Source organism: Emys orbicularis, chromosome 20 (genome assembly GCF_028017835.1).
Source record: "Emys orbicularis isolate rEmyOrb1 chromosome 20, rEmyOrb1.hap1, whole genome shotgun sequence".
Classification (NCBI taxonomy): domain Eukaryota; kingdom Metazoa; phylum Chordata; order Testudines; family Emydidae; genus Emys; species Emys orbicularis.
In genome coordinates this window covers 21029994-21049604 of record NC_088702.1, presented here as the reverse complement: position 1 = coordinate 21049604, position 19611 = coordinate 21029994, and the positions used below count along the sequence as shown (strand labels likewise).

At 49.0% G+C, this 19611-nt stretch overlaps 1 protein-coding gene and 2 pseudogenes across 1 annotated transcript; 1 reads left to right on the top strand and 2 right to left on the bottom strand.

The window, feature by feature from the left end:
• Nucleotides 1-463: 463 nt before the first annotated feature.
• On the bottom strand, nt 464-2777 carry LOC135892750 (probable G-protein coupled receptor 33). The gene is made up of 2 exons (XM_065420548.1): nt 2754-2777; nt 464-1519 (listed from the first exon to the last, which is right to left on the bottom strand). The coding sequence occupies exons 1-2, from the start codon at nt 2775-2777 to the stop codon at nt 464-466; spliced, it is 1080 nt and encodes a 359-aa protein (XP_065276620.1).
• A 3496-nt stretch (nt 2778-6273) lies between these two features.
• Nucleotides 6274-7298, top strand: LOC135892796 (probable G-protein coupled receptor 33; annotated as a pseudogene).
• Nucleotides 7299-14590: 7292 nt separating this feature from the next.
• Nucleotides 14591-15633, bottom strand: LOC135892246 (probable G-protein coupled receptor 33; annotated as a pseudogene).
• Nucleotides 15634-19611: the final 3978 nt, after the last annotated feature.

Genomic DNA, 19611 nt, shown 5'->3' with positions numbered 1-19611 from the left:
GAAAATCTAGAACCACAATAAAAGTTTTAGCAAACAATCTGTTGGATTCTTTGTAGTTTGAAAACACTCTAGAATCCAGTGATGTCCTAGATACAGTCAGGGACCTAGACTCAATAGACTTTGAGTTTGAACACTTTGAAAGGCTTACAATAAATTAGATTCCAGAGACAGCTCAAGATGCAGAATCCAAGAGTCAATTAGGTTAGAACACATTGAGAGACCAAAAACCAACAAGATTCTGGAGCTGGCTATCATTCTGGTGCCACTGATGACCCATTGAGTTTCAAAAAATTGAGAGATCTAGATGTGTAGGATTCTGGAGACAGCAGGGAATCTAGAATCCAGGAACACTGAGGGGTTAATCAACATAGAGATACCTGGAACTCATTAGGCTTCAGAACTAGCAGGAATCTAAGAACAAAGGGGATGCCAAGTTTTCAACTCTCCCTAAGTTTGGGCACCTTCAGACCATTTCCTGTTTTGTGTTCTTGACTTCTGACCCGTGTCTTCCACTAGACGCAGGGGCACTGCTGCTGAGATCGTCAACAAAAGCTGCTTTGACCAGAGTGAAAAGAGACGTCCTGAAGACCTTCCAGAACTTCTCCCCCACAAAGAGGTAAAGGATGGGGGAGAAGGAGGCATTGAAGCAGGACGTGAAGGTGTAAATGACCAAGAGGGCACCCGTCACTGACTCTGGCACCTCCTTCTCGTAGAGCTTCAAGCCGTGGAAGAGGTGGTAGGGCAGCCAGCCGATAAAGAAGGAAACCATGGCGGCCACCATGACTTTGAAGGGCTTTCCAGCCCACGCCAGCTTCTTCTCCTTCATCTTCAGCCCCACGCAGACATAGCATCCCACAATGGTGCAGAAGGGCATCAGGAAACCCAGCAGGAACCGGACCATGAAGATGGCTAGGTGGACCCTTCTGCCCAGGTCCTGCGTCTTGGTTCCGTTCCAGTCTCCAGAGATGTTGTAATTATTGATGCAGGTGATCCTGCCCCCATCCACCACGTGGGTCTCCCGGAAAGCCAGGTAGGGAGCGCTGAGACCGAAGGAGGCCAGCCACACTCCCACAGCCAGCTTCCAAGCCCGGGGCATGGTGCGGTGATTCCGGGACCAAATGGGATGGTAAATGAGGGTGTAGCGGTCCAGACTGATGAGTGTGAGAAGGAAGACGGAGGAGAACATGCCCATGGAAATGAAGGCATTAAGAAGCTTGCAGGTGGCCATGCCAAAGACCCAGTGGAAATCCAGGAGGATGTAGATGGCGAAGAAGGGGATCAGCAGGGTGAAGAGGAGGTAGCAGGAGACCAGGTGGAGGAACCAGAGGGTGGTCACCGTCCTCCTCATCTTCAGCCCCAGCACCCACAGGTACAGCCCATTCCCCACCACACCCACTAAGAAGGTGATGAAGAGCAACACAGCAGAGGCCAGGTGAGCGGTCTTCATGGTCTCTGGGGTCTTGATGGAATTTGCCACTGTGGTTGGTGGGAGTGCCATGATATCTTGTTCCACTGTACGCTGGGAAGAGACAGGAGAGGAGTTGGAAGGGTTGACAGTGGAGGTGAAAAAGGAGAGTGGAAAAAGAGAGGGGAGAAATACCAGAGTGGGTTAGAAAGGAAACTGTTGAGAGGACCTCGCTGGATAATGCTATTATAATACACAGACTCTTCTATAAAATACTACACATAATGGATTCTGGTCCTCCAGAATATCCAGGCTGGATATTCTCAGAAACTGGGCTATAGCCAGTAGAACTCACTGCTACAGGATAGAGCTGTGAGCAGTAGGGGAGGACAAGGGGAATAGCAGACATGGGAGGAGTGGAGAAGGGGACACTCTAGTAGATCAAATATACAGCTATGCAGAGAATACCACATAGCTGTGATCTGGATGTGTGGCTGGCTCAAGGGAACAGGGAATGGGCCTGGGGCCTTTCCCCTCTATGGTGGCCAGCTCCAATCTGGCCCCAGGGCAGGGGGATCAGGCCTACTCAGTTGGTGGTGCGGGGGAATTGGTGCTGTTGACTCCTAGCATGCTGGAGCTGGTGCCAGTGGAACTCACTGCTACAAGGAAGACAAAACCACCCCTCCCCCACCCATCTCTTGTGCTCATCTGCCAGTCACAGGAATTGCTGCTACACCCTGACTCGTGAGAGCGTGCAGGGTCCTTCTCACCTACATTGTAACACAGGAAGCCTTAATCCACCGAGCTGCTTCTCTGACACCAGCCGTGCTGCCAGCTCTGCACAAGGACCTCTGCCTCTGTCTGGGATTTCCCCCCTCACAGACTTATTAGCTCTGTAGAATGGCCTAATGGTTAGAGAATGGGGGAGGTGCTGGGAGCCAAGACTCCTGGGCGCTGGGAGGGACATAGGATCTTCTTGCTTACACTCTGCAAATGTGGAACACCTCATCTGATTACCATGAAACAAAAGCAAAAAATTCACCCACATTACAGATCTCACCTACTACCTCTGTCTCTTGAGTGCCCCATGTTAACCCCAGTGCTACCCAGTGGCAGGGAGTCTCACAGGCTAACCCCACTGATACCCAGTAGCAGGGAGTTTCACAGGCCAACACCAGCGATACCCAGTGGCAGGGAGTTTCACAGGCTAACCCCTCTGATACCCCGTGGCAGGGACTCCCACTGGTTTGCCTTTAAAATAGCAAATTTCTGTGGTTTCTAGGTGGCCTTACAAGGAAATTCCCCTTCAGACCCAATGAGGGGGCCTCTGCCAATCATCTTGACTCACCTGGGCAGCAAGTGGTGGAAACATACCAGGTGCAGAGATTCGGACGGTGTGTGTTTGCCCAGCAAAGTGTCTATTTGTCTGTCCCCGCCTCAGTACTGTCCTGTGTGTTGAATTCACTCCCCTTAACTCTGTGTCTACTACATGCTCCACCCCCACTTGCTCTCTAAATAGAAAAGCTGCAAACCATAAAGGGAAATGATCATTCGGACACTGTCGTAGCAGAGCAACCACCTAAGAAACAGCCATTGCTTTAAAACTAGCCCCCATGCCTCTGCCAGACCCAGGGCTAGAACCCAGTGGGCGGTCTAGTCATGGCCACAAGCCCCACCTTGCTAGGCACTGTATAAATAGAGAGGGAAAAGACAGATCTTGCATGAGAGAGCTTACTGTCTAAGGAGTCAGGATCGATAGAGACCTGGACCAGGTCTCAGGAGGCCTTGGTATTATTCCTGGCTCTGCCACTGGCAGACTGAGTGCCCTGGACCAAGTCACTTCTGCACTGCGTGACTCAGTTTCCCCTTTTGTAAAATCCAGGAGACTGCTATTGACCTCTTTGGCAAAGTTCTTTGAGATCTACTGACATAACTTGCTCTGTGGATATGGGGAAAGCGGTGGACGTGATATATCTTGACTTTAGGAAATCTTTTGATATGGTCTCCCACAGTATTCTTGCAAGCAAATTAAAGAAGTATGGGCTGGATGAATGGACTATAAGGTGGATAGAAAGCTGGCTAGATCGTTGGGCTCAGTAGGTCGTGATCAGCTGCTCGATGTTTAGCTGGCAGCCGGTATCGAGCGCAGTGCCCCAGGGGTCGGTCCTGGGGCTGATTTTGTTCAACATCTTCATTAATGATCTGGATGGTGGGATGGATACACCCTCAGCAAGCTCGCAGATGACGCTAAACTGGGTGAGAGGCAGATACACTGGAGGGCAGGGAGAGGGTCCAGAGGGACCTAGACAAATTGGAGGACTGGGCCAAAAGAAATCTCATGAGTTTCAACAAGGACAAGTGCAGAGTCCGGTCCCTGGGCCGGCAGCAGCAACAGCAGTTTGGGTGTGGGAAGGGGCTCAGCGCTGGGGCAGGCGGTTGGGGTGAGGGGCGGTGTTTACCTGGGTGGGTGGCCTCCCTGGCTTCCACTGGCATGTCCTTGCAGCTCCTAGGCTGAGGGGCCAGGGGGCTCAGCGTTCTGCCCATGCCTGCAGGTGCTGCTCCTGCAGATCCCATTGGCTGCGGGTCTCAGCCAATGGGAGCTGCGGAGTCAGTGCTTGTGGTGGGAGCAGCGTACGGAGCCCCCCGGCCACCCCTCTCCCTAGGAGCTGCACACACATACAGGTCAGAGCAGGGACCCTGCCAGCCCTGCCAACCCCACCCCCCAACACTCATGGGGGTCCTGGGCTGTGTGCCACCGCCCCCACCCTCCCAACACCAGTGGTGGTACCGGGCCACTCCCTGAGCACCCGTGGCACCTCCAGACCGCCCCCCCCCGAGCACCTCAGCCCCAAGTTTTAGTTAGGGGTATATAGTAAAAATCATAGACAGGTCACAGTCCCTGAATTTTTGTTTATTGCCCGTGACCTGTCCATGACTTTTACTAAAAATACCTGTGACTAAAACATAGCCTTACTTATGAGTAATGAGGACAAGCGGAGCCTTTCTAGCCAGGAGTTAAAACTCAGAGCAAGATGCTTGGAAAGGGGTTAGACCCACTTGTTTAGAGCAGGAACCAACCCCTAGGCATAAGGGGCTAGCAGTGAATTTCCCACAGAGGGAGATTATTCCATCCTCATCCACTAGGGGGTGCCTTGTGCCTTCCTTGGAAGCAGCTGGACTTTGCTAGAGACAAGACGCTGTTGTAGATAGGACCCTTGAGCAGTTTCTATGTGCTTGGCTATTCAAGCTTCAGCCACTAGACCCAATCCCCCAAGGCAGGAATATAACCCACGTGTCCTGATTCCCAGCCCCCCTGATCTAGCCACTAGACCCCACCCCCGAAGGCAGGAATAGAAACCAGGTGTTCCTGATTCCCAGCCCTTAAAAAGGCCCAAGGCTGCCAGGTGGAAAGCCCCTTCCAGGCACAGAAGCACGGCACTTTCTCCTGCTGGGTTAGGCGTGTGCATTTGTGAAACCACTTCAGCTTTTGAGGTTTTCTGCATCAGCCAGACTGCAGTTTCCCATCCCGTTGCCTGCCCCCAGCTTGCCGAGCCTCACGTGTGCCGGTGATGCTCAGCTCTGTGCCAGGGATCTGCTGGCCAGATGTCACATGCATTCATCCCCAGCGAGACGGGAACCCAGTGGAGACGGCTCTGACGTAAGGGCAAAGTTGCTCTGAATTCTCAGCCTCCTGCCGCTGCTAATTCATAAATCCATCCGTCTGGAACCCAGACGGGCCCCTAGATCGTTCCAGTCTCGTCTCCGGCACAGCCCAGACAAGGGGCTCTCAATTAGTCCCCCCGTACTGAGCCCAATCCCGCATGTTTCCAAGAGCATCTTCCAGAAAAGCCACCAGGTGTTTGTCCGGCTGTTCTTAAAACCCTCCAGGGATGGGGATCCCAAAACCATCCCGGAAGCCAATTCCAGAGCTTCTCCCCCTTGAGAGTTAGAAAGTTTTTTCTAACCTCTGACTTAAAATGTACAAAACTGTTGAGTTTGCAGTTAAAAAGAATTGGTTTTTAATAAACTTTGAACTTGTTTTTTTTTTTAACCAGCCTGACAACCGGATTTTTTAAAACTGAAAAATCAGTGTTTTTTCCCCAAAAAAACAGTTTTCAAAAATTGAAGCTTGGGCTAAAAGCTGTTTTCTGAAAACTCAAGACTTTTACGAAGCCTCCGAATGGTTTTCATCAAAACTGATGGTGTTTAATCAAACCCCCAATACAGTTATTGAAACCTGATTGGGTTCTTTTCCCTTACCAAAAATCTGTTTTCAAAACCCAAGCATTTGGGCTTAAAAAAGTTTATAGAAACTGAACATTTGACTCAAACCCCATGTTTTTTCTTACCAAAACTGCCATTTTTTATCCATCCCCTGAAACATTCACTGAAACTTCCAAATCTTTTACCCGAGTCAGGTTCCAAAACCTGACAAAATCCAGTTTCCACTTTTTCCATTAACAACAAAAAAGTTATATTAAATTTTTGAAAAGGAACCAGACCTGGTTTGAAATTCACAGTGATAAATCGCTGATGTGTCCAACTGGCTCCATCCATTTCCCTATAACTCCAGGGTACTTGCTTTCACTTAGGAAGGAAAGAGTCATACAAGGGTGCTGATGAGGATATTACAAAAATCCTGCGCACAAAATGCTCAAATCAAGAGGTGACCCATAGCTCTGTCTTGTAGCAGTGAGTTCCACTGGCCATATCTCTGTTGATCATAGAATACCCAGCCTGGATAGTCTGGAGGACCAGAGGGTGCCGGAGAGGTCCTCTCCAAAGGTACATTCCTAACCCTCTGGTATTTCTCCCTTCTTTGTCTTCCATTCTCCATTTTGCCCCCTTCTGTCTGTCCCCAGGGAACCATGGATTGAGGCAACATGACCATTCAACCAACCACTGGGGAGAATTCCAGCCAGACCCCAGCTTCTGTGAGCACTTCTCACCTCACCGCAGCCGTGTTGCTCTTCCTCACCTTCCTGGTCGGTGTGATGGGGAACAGGCTGTACTTCTGGGTGTTGGGGCTAAAGCTGAAGAGGCCGGTGACCATGCTGCGGTTCCTCTACCTGGTCACCTGCTACCTTCACCCTGCTGATCCCCTTCTTCACCGTCTACATTCTCCTGGGTTTCCACTGGGTCTTCAGCATGGCCATGTGCAAACTCCTCTATACATGCCTCTCTCTGAACATGTTCATCTCCATCTTACTTCTCACGCTCATCAGCCTGGACTTTGACACCCTTATTCACAATCCCATCTGGTTTTGGAATCACCGCACCCTGCCCTGGACTGGAAAGTGTGGCTGCCCTCCTTCGCTCTCAGTGCTCCCTACCTGGCTTTCCAGGAGACCCACATGGTGGAAGGGGGCAGGATCACCTGCATCAATAATTACAACATCTCCAGAGACTGGACCAGAGCCGAGACACAGGACCCAGGCAGATGGGTCCACCTGGCTGTCTTCATGGTCTGGTTCATGCAGGCTTCCTGCTGACATTCTGCACCATTATGGGATGCTACGTCTGCGTGCGGCTGAAGATGAAGGAGAAGAAGCGGGCATGTGCTGGGAAGCCCTGAAAGTAATGTTGGCCATGGTGGTTTCCTTCTTCATTGGCTGGCTGCCCTACCAACTCTACCACGGCTTGAAGCTCTACAGGAAGGAGGTGCCAGAGTCAGTGACAGGCACCCGTTTGATCATTTACACCTTCACGTCATGTGTCAATTCCTCCTTCTCTCCCATCCTCTAATCATTGGGGAGAAGTTCTGGCAGGTCTTCACAACGTTTCTTCTCATTCTGGTCAAGGCGGCTTTTGTTGACCATCTCGGCAGCAGTGCCCCGAATGTAACAGAAGGCAGGGGTCAGAAGTGGAAAACACAAAACAGGAGATGGTCTGAAGGTGCCCAAACTTAGGGAGAGTTGAAAACTTGGCATCCCCTTTGTTCCTAGAACCTATATGGTTCTAAATCCTGATGGGTTCCAGGTATATCAATGTTTATAAACCGTGCAGTGTCCCTGGATTCTAGATTCCCTGCTCTCTCCAGAATCCCATGCGTTCTGGGTCTCTATTTTTTTTTTCAATCTCAGTGGGTCATCAATAGAACCAGATCAGTAGTCAGCTCCAGAATCTTGTTTGTTTTAGATCATGCAATGTGTTCTCACCTAATTGAATCTCTTGGATTCTGCATCACTAGATAGCCCTGGAATCTCATTTCTTGTAAGCCTCTCAATGTGTTCAAATTCAAAGTCAATGGGTTCTAGATTCCCAACTAGATCTAGGACATCACAGAATTCTTGAGTGTTTTCAAACCACATAGAATCCAACAGGTTCCAGATAGTTTGCTAAAACTTTCATTGTGGTTCTATATTTCCAGATGGTTTTTAATGCATTAGGTGTAGTGTATCATAGAAGAGTCTGAGTATTATAGTAGAGATATCTAGCTCTTCTCTAGTGCTTGTCATCAGTAGATCTCAAAGAACTTTAGGAAGGAGGTCAGTAGTAGTATTCCAGTTTTTACAAATGGGGAAACTGAGCCACAGAGTGAGGACGTGACTTGGCCAAGGTCACCCAGTAGAACCTTCAGTCCGTCCAGTGGCAGAACCGGGAACAAACTCAGGTCTCCTGCATCCCTGCCCAGCTCTCTATCCATTGCATCTCCTTAGATTGTGAGATCTCTAGCACACAGAATCTCTCTTTCATCTGTTTGTACAGCATCTAGCACAGCGAGGTCCTGGGCCAGGACTGGGGCTCCCAGAACTACTTAAAATAAAAAATAATAATCATTCCTAGGTGTTACGTGAACTACTTAGATTCCATAAGGTTTGTGTGATGGCTCTGAAATACTTTGCAACCACCACATGACCCGGTCACTGGAAGATTTAGTGTGTGGAGACCCTGGCTTAGTTTGAAAGCGGCCAGTACGGAAAAGAAGCCAGCAGGACAAAGAGCGGCTCCAGAGAAACCACCTCCCTGTGAATGCTTCAGGATGGTGAAGAGGTAATGTCCAAGTAACCAAGAAGATCCCACTTGCCAGCTCTAGCCAAGTTACAAAACATTGGCCAAGGCTCAGGGCTAGTAGATCCAATGGACAATACAGACTTTAAAAGACCTCCCTGGTGGATTCTCCATCACTGGCAATTTTTAAGGCAGGGTTGGGTGTTTTTCTAAGAGATCTGCTCTAGTTCAACCATGGACTAATTAAAGGGTATTCTGCAGCAGTTCAGATAGGGGACTACCATGCTCCATCTGGCCTTGAAAGCTCTGAATCTATCCAGAAGTCAGGCAGATGTTGTTGGTGTTGTAAACCAGTTGTCACCTAGGTGTCTGGGGTGTCTGAGGAAGCCAGGCCTGTGTAGGCCACCAGCCCAGGGTGGAGGCTGTAGGTAAATTAGACATATGTGTTTTACTGTTCAGACAAAACAAGAGTGACAAACATGACAGATTCCACCTCTCGCTGATTCAAAATTCAATAGAATTTCATGGATTCTAGGAATCCTGGCCGATTGTTAACCTCTTGGGTCCCACCTCTGTCACTCTTTGCAATCTGATCTGATCTGATGTGGGCTAGATTTAGACATAATGTTTTCAAACCCCCTGTATGTTTCAAAAGCCAATACAATCCTATGACTTCTAGATATTTGGCTGGTTCTTGAACCTTTGGATTCTACGTCTGTCAAGATTTTAAAACCCAATTGGTCTTATGTGAGCCAGAACATCCTAGTTTCCAACATCATATATGATGTCCTAGCTGACATAGGACCAGTTTGGGTTTTCTAAAACTTGTCAGACCTAGATCTCAAGAGGTTCAAAAACTACTCAACTATCTAGAACTGATGGGGTAGTATTGGGTTTATATATGTATATATCTATATCAATCTATATCTATCTATACACAGAGAGAGAGTAGTATAATGAGTTCTAGATATTTGGCTAGTTCTGAAACCTCTTGAGTTCTAGGTGTGATAGTATTTTGAAATCCAATCAGATCTGACATGGTCTAGTACTTCAAGGGCTCCAAACACCTATATGTTTGTGGGAAAAACAGTAGGATCCTGTGAATTTTAGATATCTGGCTACTTCAAGAAACTCCCAGTTTACAAGCCACTCCATTTAAAAAAACACCTATAGAACCTAGAGCCTTTTACAAGCAATACCCCTCAGGGCAGCATATCTGGATTTGAGAACATTTTCCGCTTTGAGGGCAAAGTACATGGAATCACATGTACATGGAAGGCTGCAGAACAGAGCAGTGGGAGTCACTCCCCGGAGCTGGAGAAGGGAGGAGGACTGGCTGCCTTGCAAGAGGAGGGCAGCAAGCCCCCTGGCAGGGCTGGTGCTTCCATTTAGGCGACCTAGGCGGTTGCCTAGGGTGCCAGGATTTGGGGGGGCGGCATTTTGCCACCCTCGGTGGCAATTCAGTGGCGGGGGGCCCTTCCGCGCTCCAGGTCTTCGGCGGCAATTCTGCGGCGGGTCCTTCACTCGCTCCGGGACCCACCGCCGAAGTGCCCTGAAGACCGGGAGTGTGGAAGGACCCCCCCACCGCAGAATTGCCGACAACGACCGGGGGCATGGAAGGAACCCCACCTAGGGTGCCAAAAACCCTGGCGCCGCTCCTGCCCCCTGGGCAGAGCAGTGCTGCAGGCAGCGACCCAGGGAGCTAAAGGCAGCTCCTGGCAGGCTGCAGGGATCTGCAGACTGAGCCCCTGACACAAGGGCAAAGATAGTGCTGGAGCCACTGAAGGAAGTGGCTAGACCGTAAACTGCAGTTTGCCACTGAAGGGAGTGGCTGGACAGTAGGCTACAGGTCCCCCCAGAAGGGGGGTATCTGGGTTCCCTCCCCACTCTGAACTCTGGGGTACAGATGTGGGGACCCACATGAAAGATTCCCTAAGCTTATTTTTACCAGCTTAGGTTAAAACTTCCCCAAGGCACAAATCCTTTCCCTGTCCTTGGATGGTATTGTTGCAACCACCAAGTGATTTAGACAAAAATTCAGGAAAAGGGCCACTTGGAGTCCCTTGTTCCACAAAATATTCCCCCAAGCCCTTTCACCCCCTTTCCTGGGGAGGCTTGAGAATAATGTGAGTACCAACCAGATCCTTTGTCCCTAGGACACTGAAAATCAAACAGGTTCTTAAAGGAAGAACTTTATTTAAAGAAGAAGTAAAGAATCACACCTGAAAAATCAGGACGGAAGGTAACTTTACAGGGTAATAAAAGATTTAAACACAGAGGATTCCCCTCTAGGCTTAGATTCAAAGTTACAAAAAACAGGAATAAAACTCCCTCTTACCATAGGGAAAATCACAAGGTAAAACAAAAGATAATCTAACACATTTCCTTGCCTTTACTTACTGTTATGTAAAGCCTCCGCTCAAATGTGATTGTAAGATCTGTAACTTGTATCATTAAGTTCTGCAACCTTTTTGCAGACTTTGTAACTTCAGTTATTGTTAACATAGCCTTTTAAGTTTTGTAACCGTTGCAAGCTCTGTAACCTTTTCATGTTACCACTTGTATGAACTTCCAAGCTTTGTAATATCCCATCACGCAATCAGAGAGCGTGTGAACGAGGGAGTGTGTGGGGAAGATAAGGGAGTGTGAACAAGGAAGTGTATGTGGGACTGGGTGGAGAGGAACTGCAAGGAGAAAAGAGCCCAGAAGCAGGGGTGCCTGATATAATCTGCTCTGAGAAGACAATCATGGGGTGCTGTAAAGAAAAGAAGAACCTGGTATGCAAGAAAGAAACTGGTCTGGGAATGCTTCTCAGTGACGGACACAGAAGAAAAACTCAGTGTATGTGACAGGAGCCACTCAGTTCCAGAAAAAGGAAGAAGGCATGCACACAAGCTGCTGCTCCTTGACCTGATCACCAGCCTGGATTCAGGACCGCAGGCGGACACACCAGATCTACCACTCTGTGGCTTCTCGGCTTCCATGCTGTCTCCAGTAACTCTCCACCTGTGTAAGTGTGTGGGGGAATGAATGCGGTGAATGTGTGCGTGTGTGGATAAGCTCCATCTCTTTTCTATCTGATGCAACATCGACTTTGTAATAAAACTAATACAAGTGTGACCTTGGGTTGGTTTTTAGGGGAACTGAGGTAACACTTACAATTTCTGTAATTTTAGATGTATCATTTCAGGTATGTTTTCAGGAGATGTTTTACCTGCTTGGTCTCTCTCTCCATCCAGAGAGGGAACAAACAAAGAGAGTCCCAAAAAAACCTCTCCTCCCCCCAGATTTGAAAGTATCTTCTTTCCTTATTGGTCCTTTTGGTCAGGTGCCAACCAGGTTATTTGAGCTTCTTAACTTCTTACAGGTAAAGTGATTCTGCACCTCTGGCCAGGAGGGTTTTTATGTTACTGCATACATAAAGGTTATTACCCTTCCCTTTGTATATATTACAATCTACCTTTACACACACACACACACACACACAGAGAGAGAGAGAGAGAGAGAGAGAGAGAGAGAGAGAGAGAGAGAGAGTAGTACCACACGAGTTCTAGATATTTGGCTAGTTTTGAAACCTCTTGAGTTCTAGGTGTGATGGGGGGATATAGAGTGTGGCACAGCCAGAGGGCAGTGTCACTGAAGGAGGACACCGTGGTCCTGGGAGTGATGTGGGGCCAGGAACAGAGGTGATAGCAGGTAAGACACCACCAAAAGAGGGCACAGCGCTAATTCCCTGGACAGCCAGCAGGAGGCACCGCAGTGGTGAGTCGTGCCCCTTCACAGTGTTCATCTGGGAAACCCTCCAAAAATAGAAGCATAACAAATAATCGCCAATTATTTTGGAATATTAAGCCTGTAAGGCAGTAGGGCATGGAGTGAAAAATCCAGATCCTCAGCCAAAGTAAATCAGTGTAGCTCTGTTGACTTCACTTCAGAGTTCTTGGGTTCTTCTCCTGCCTCTGGGAGGGGAGTGGGGTCTAGCAGGGTAGAGTGGGGGGGGGCTAGGAGCAAGGACTCCTCGGTTGAATCCCCAGCTCTGGGAGGGCAGTGGTCTCTAGCAGTTAGAGCAAACTTATTAACACCAAAACATTTAGTGAATTAGTATCAAATTTGCCAAATTGTTTCGCTCAATCACGAAAAATCTGACATTTTCAAATGAAATATTTTGATTTTCTTTTTCGAAATGGCTTTGTCTTGAAGTGTACTTCAATTTTATTTAAAATGTGTAAAATCTAAGCTCACAACAAAAAAAACATTTTGTGTGGACTGAACCCCCCCCCCCTTTTCATTTGCTAAAAAAATTGCTAGAAAAATTCATTTGGGGTCATCTCCAAATAAGAGCCCCCCCCAACCCCCCATTTTTCAGAAGAACCAGAGACACGAAGAATCGGTTAAAGGGACAGGACTTACATGCCATCTGTGGTCCCAATTCAGCCCCGTTGTGGCTGAAGACACCAGGTCAAAGGTGATAATAGGGACGAGAACACAAACATCTCCCTTTCTAGATCAAAAGAGCAGTGGCTGTGTCTCTAGGCCCCCTTGTGTCAGCTCAACATGTGTGTTACTCACCCTCAATTTCTGGTGGAAGCCGTACCTCGCAGAGGTGTGAATTGCTATTAAACACAAGTGTGAACAACTTGAGGAGTAGACTCACTTCTACAGTACAGCCACACCAGCCCTCGGTCCCATTGCGTAGCTGAGCTCAGGGGTCATCCAGGCTCGATGTTTCCTGAAATTCGGCCTCTTTGCTTTTTCCCCTCGCTCTGCACCAAAAACATTATAACCATCTGAAAATTTTCAATCAGCACGTGCAAGGGGTGAGAGGGGGAGTCTGTATCACGGGAACCAAATACCCCTAAATTTACATAACAACCCCCCCGCCTCCATTGCAGAATGTCATTTTTCAAGGCAGTTGCCCCATGCACGGGGGCGTCAGTGCAATTTGTGAATATTAACAGCAGCTCATCATCAGGGGGCTGCATCTTGTGGAGTCCCCAATCAAACGACTGCCCTTTCCTCCAGCAGACTCCAGCAGAGCCCCTGCAGCTTGGTGCCACTTTCCCAGTGTAAGCAGAGGGTGGATGAGCTCTCCTCTGACATCTAGTGGTGAGCTGTGAAAAAAGACTTCAGAAGCTGATCTCGTTTGCATGGACAAACCCATCCTGCCTAGGTGCTCATGATGATGGGATTGCTTGCCCAAATGATCACTTGTGGCTGGTGTTGGATCCCTAGTCTCCTTGGTTTCGGGGCAGGATTAAAAAAGGGTTATTATCCTTGTTGTGTGAACCAAGGGCAGCAGAACTGTAACTGGCATACCCCCGATGGCATACCCCCAACACCCAGGAATGATTATTCATTATTATTTTTTATTTCGGTAGCGCTGGGAGTGCAAATCCTCACCCAGAGCCCCACTGTGCTAGGCACTGTACAAACATAGAGCAAAAAGACAGTCCCTGTCCCAGAGAGCTCTCAATCTAAGGAGATTCAACAAATAGAGACCTGGGCTGGGACAGAGAAGACATGAGTTTGTTCCCGGTTGTGCCAGTGGATGGACCGAAGTTTCTACTGGGTGATCTTGGCCAAGTCACTTCCCTACTCTGTGTCTCAGTTTCCCCATTTGTAAAAACTGGAAGACTGCTACTGACCTTGCTCAAGTTCTTTGAGATCGACTGATGAAAAGCTACTAGAGAAGAGCTAGATATCACTATTGTAATACAGACTCTTCTATAATATAAAACACCTATTGGATTTTAAACCATTTAGAAATCTAGAACCATGATGAAACTTCTAGCAAACCATCTGGGACCTGTTGGATTCTATGTGGTTTGAAAACACTCTAGAATCTGGTGATGTCCTAGATCCAGTTGGGAATCTAGAACCCATAGACTTTCATTTTCAACACATTAAGAAGCCTACAATAAATGAGATTCCAGAGCTAGCTAATGATGCAGAATCTAAGCGAGTCAATTAGGTGAGAACACATTGAGTGATCTAAAACAAACACGATTCTGGAGCTGGCGACTGATCTGGTTCCATTGATGACCCACTGAGTTTGAAAAAATTGAGTCACTTTGAATGCATGGAATTCTGGAGACAGCATGGGATCTAGTATCCAGGGACACTGCAGGGTTTATGAACAGTGAAATACCTGGAATCCATTAGGATTTAGAACCATCAGGAATCTAGAAATGAATGGGATGCCAAGTTTTCAACTCTCCCTAAGTCTGGGCACCTTCAGGCCATCACCTGTTTTGTATTCTCCACTTCTGACCTGTGTCTTCCACTATACTCGGAAACGCTGTTGCCGAGATCATTGACAAAAGCTGCTTTGACAAGAGTGAGAAGGATGTCCTGAAGACTTGCCAGAACTTCTCCCCCATGAAGAGATAGAGGATGGGGGTGAAGCAGGCATTGAAACAGGATGTGAAGGTATAAATGACCAAGAGGGCACCCGTCACCAACTCTGGCACCTCCTTCTTGTAGAGCTTCAAGCCGTGGTAGAGGTGGAAGGGCAGCCAGCTGAGGAAGTAGGAAACCACCGTGGTCACAATGACTTTGAAGGGCTTCCCAGCCCATGCCAGCTTCTTCATCTTCAGCCCTATGCGGAAATAGCATCCCATGATGGTGCAGAAGGGCAGCAGGAAGCCTAGCAGGAACCGGACCATGAAGACAGCCATGTGGACCTGTCTTCCCAGGTCTTGCGTCTCAGCTCCATTCCAGTCTCTGGAGAGAGCATAATTATTGATGCAGATGATTCTGCCCTTGTCCACCACATGGGTGTCCTGGAAAGCCAGGTAGGGAGCGCTGAGACCAAAGGAGGCCAGCCACACACCCACAACCAGCTTCCAAGCTCGGGGAATGGTGCGGTGATGCCGAGACCAGATGGGATGGTGAATGAGGGTGTAGCGATCAAGGCTGATGAGGGTGAGATGGAAGACAGCAGAGAATGTGCCCACAGAGATGCAGGTGTTGAAAAGCTTGCACATGGCCGTGCCGAAGACCCAGTGTAGACCCATGAGGAGGGAGACGATGAAGAAGGGGATCAGCAGAGTGAAGAGGAGGGAACAGGAGACCAGGTGGAGGAACCAGGGGGTGGTCACTGTCCTCCTCATCTTCAGCCCCAGCACCCATAGGTACAGCCCGTTCCCCACCACACCAACCAGGAAGGTGGGGAAGAGCAACACTGCAGAGGCCAGGTGAGCTGTGCTCACAGCTGCTGAGTTCTGGCTGGAATTTGCCCCGATGGTTGGTGAGAGGGTGGTGTTGCTTTGGTCCATGGGGCCCCGGGGAGAGACAGAAGAGGGTTTGGAAGGGATGACGGAGGAGGGGAAAAGGGAAAGTGGAAGAGGAAGAAGAAAGAAATAGCAGAGGGGTTTAGGAACATACTATTGGACAGGACCTAGCACCCTCTGGTCTTTCAGAATCTCCAGGCTGGGTATTCTCAGCAACTGGGCCACAACTCACTGCTACAGGATAGAGGTATAGGCAGCAGAGGATGAAGAGAGGGATAGCAGATGTGAGAGCAGTGGGGAAGGGGACAGTCTGGTAGCTCAAATACACAGCTCTGCTGAGAATACCACATTGCTATGATCTGGATGATGGGCTGGCTCAGAAGGGTGGGGAATGGGACATGAGGCCTTTCCCCCCAGCAGACGCCAGCTCCAATCTGTCTCCAGGGCAGAGATTGGCTAGCTCAGGGATGTGGGGATTGGTGCTATTGACTTCTAGCATGAGGGAGCTGTGGCCAGTGGAAGTCACTGCTATAAGGTAGAAAAAGCCACCCCACCCCCACCCCCATCCCATCTCTTGTGCTCATCTGCCTGTCACAGGAATTGCTGCTATACCCTCATTGTAACACAGGAAGCCTCAATCCATCGAGCTGCTTCTCTACCCCATGGCAATGCTGCAGCTCTGCACCAGGGACCTCTCAGCTACTGTCTCTCTCAGGGACTGCGCCTCCCCCCAACCAGCACCCCCACATCCTTGTTAGCATGGTGTCCTCTGTGCTCTGCAGACTGGCCTAATGGTCACAGCATGGGAGACTGGGAGCCAGGACTCCTGGGTTCTATTCCTTCCTCTGGCAGGTGAGTCACATCTAGTGGGTTCGAGCTGCAGGGGTTGGGCTGTGGGAGGGACATGGGGTCCTGTAGCTTAGAGCTTCATAAATGGGGAACACCTCATCTGATTAACGTGAAACAAGAGAGGAAAAATTCACCCATGTCACAGATCCAACCTACTACCTCTGTCTATTCAGTCCCCATGTTAACCCCATTAATACCCAGTGGCAGGGAATCCCATTGGTTTATTTTGTTACTAGCAAATGTCTGTGGCTTCTAGGTAGGACTAGCGAGGAAATTCCCCGTCAGACCCAACAAATGGCCTCAGCCCATCATCTTGACTCACCTGGGCAGCGCAGGACCCAGCGCAGAGAGAGACTCGGATGGTGTGTGTTTGCCCAGCAAAGTGTCCGTGAGTCTGTGCTGCCCTGTGTGTTGCGGTCACTCCCGTTAACTCTGTGTCTTCTACATGCTCCGCCTCCACCTGCTCTCTGAGCTGGAGAAGCTGCAAACCATGAATGGAAATGATCATTCGGACACTGTCTTAGCAAAGAAACCACCTAAGACACAGCCATGGCTTTAAAACTAGCCCCCACTCCCCTCCCACATCTGGGGCTAGAACCCAGATGTCCTGTTTTACCCCTCCCCTGCTCTAACCACTAATGCTGAGGCTTTGGCAGGGAGCAAAAGCCCTCCAGTCCCAGGGCTGCAGCGGGGGTCCGGGACCTGGGGCTTCCCCTAACCCGCCCGGCGCTTCTGTCAGGGAGTGGTGTTGGGGCGCAGGAGTTTCCCCCGCCTTGCCCACCCAGTGCTTCTGCCAGGGCTCTGGGAATTCCTCCTGGATGGGGCATCCATTTTTCCAGGGACCCCCAATTGACCAGAGCCCCTAGGCACAGGCCCCGACGGACCATTGGATAATCCTCTATTGCCCAGCTGGGCTCCTTAAGCTGGTCGGGCATGGTGGGCCAGGGATGCACATAAATGGGGGTCCAGCGTTACCCCCTGGGCAAATATCAATGCCACCTGCTGCCCCTCGGAGGAAGCTGCATGTCCAAAGGAACTAGAGCTTTGACGGGGCTTTCAAAGAGGCACACGCCCCAGAGATGTGACTGTGGTGTCTGGCATGAGTGTCGCCGGGCTGATGCCCCGGGGTTGGACGTGAGTGTGCAGAGAGGAAAGGGCTGTTGGATTCAGAGGGCCACTTGCAACCAGGTGCTGCAGACGCTGAGCTCAGAACTACCTTGGAGACCGAGTCCTCCCACTGCAGGTCTGCTAATGGCCCTCCTGCAGCCAGCCTGCAGAGAAACCTTTTCCTGTCAGGACCAATGAATCAAAGTGCTCTGAAATCCACGTGCCCACTCGGCTTGGCTTGAAATTGGCCGTCTTTGAGCAAGGCCGGGAGCAGAGTGAGAGGGGCAAATTCAGAGGCTTGTGGTCTGGGTCCCTCAGTTAAAGCCACATGAAAAGGAGCCGTTCTTAATTTTTTCACACTGCTCTGAAAACCTGTGGCAGACTTGCATCGACTTGGAAAGTGGCACCAAGCCGCAGGGGCTCTGCTGGAGTCTGCGGGAGCCAAGGGCAGTCGTTTGATTGGGGACTTCACGAGATGCAGCCCCCTGAAGATGAGCTGCTGATAATATTCACACACTACACTGACGCCCCCCTGCGGGGGGCAACTGCCTTGAAAACCAGCACTGAGCAATGAAGGTGGGGGTGGGGTTTGTGATGCAAATTTGGGGTCATTTGGTCCAGAGGTTCCCTTGATACAGGCCCCTCTCCTGCCATGCACTAATTGAACATTTTCAAATGGTTATAATGTTCTCGGTGCAGAGTGAGGGGAAATAGCAAAGAGGCCATGTGACGGGTTGGATCACAGAAACCCCCCTGGGAGTGGCCACCTGATGTGCCCAGACTACTTCTGTCCCTGCTTTCCTGCCCCGTCAGCTTAGGACTTCAATGCCCTCCTATTTTGAGCCAGACTCGCTAGCCTGCTGCAAACCCAGACCCAGGTCTGAATCACGTCCCCTAACAGCTGTAGGCTTAAACTGAAAGCAGCTAACAGAAGTGCTCTTGTCTCAGATGCCCAACTCCCAATGGGGTCTAAACCCAAATAAATCCATTTTACCCTGTATAAAGCTTATACGGGATAAACTCATGAATTGTTCGCCCTCTATAACACTGATAGAGAGATATTCACAGTTGTTTGCTCCCCCAGGTATTAATACATACTCTGAGTTAATTAATAAGTAAAAAGTGATTTTATTAAATACAGAAAGTAGGATTTAAGTGGTTCCAAGTAGTAACAGACAGAACAAAGTACGTTACCAAGTAAAATAAAATAAAACATGCAGATCTATGTCTAATCAAACTGAATACAGATAATCTCACCCTTAAGGATGCTTCAGTAAGTTTTTTCCTCAGACTGGACACCTTCCAGGCCTGGCACAATTCATTCCCTTGGTACAGCTCTTGTTCCAGCTCAGGTGGTAGCTAGGGGATTCCTCATGATGGCTCCCCCCTTTGTTCTGTTCCACCCATTTATATATCTTTTGCATAAGGTGGGAATCCTTTGTCCCTCTCTGGGTTCCCACCCCCTCCTTCTCAATGGAAAGACACCAGGTTAAAGATGGATTCCAGTTCAGGTGACATGATCATATGTCACTGTAAGACTTCATTACCCACTTGCCAGCACACATGTATACAGGAAGACTTACAGGTAAACAGAGCCATCTGCAGTCAATTGTCCTGGTTAATGGAAGTTGTCAAGATTACAAACCACCATTAATGGCCCACAGTTTGCATAATTACAATAGGCCCTCAAAGTTATATTTCATATTTCTAGTTTCAAATACAAGAGTGGTACATTTATACAAATAGGATGATCACACTCAGTAGATTATAAACTTTGTAATGATACCTTACAAGAGACCTTTTGCATAAAGCATATTCCAGTTACATTATAGTCACTTATTAGCATATTTTTATAAAATCATATAGACTGCAACATCACAGGCCGAACTTTGGGAAACATCGAGCCTGGACGGCCCCTGAGCTCAGCTATGCAATGGGACTGAGGGCCAGTGCAGTTGTACTGCAAAAGTGAGTCCGCTCCTCAAGCTGTTCGCACCTGTGCTATATAGCAGTTCACACTTCTGTGGGTACGGCTTCCACTGGAAATTGAGTGTGAGTAACACCCAC

Bases quoted from the DNA above. Each gene is read 5' to 3' on its own strand.
- LOC135892750 (XM_065420548.1), bottom strand. From the start codon at position 2,777: ATGTTTCCACCACTTGCTGCCCAG. The intron at 1,520-2,753 runs GTGAGTCAAGAT...GTCTCTTCCCAG, and splicing joins TTCCACCACTTGCTGCCCAG to CGTACAGTGGAACAAGATAT.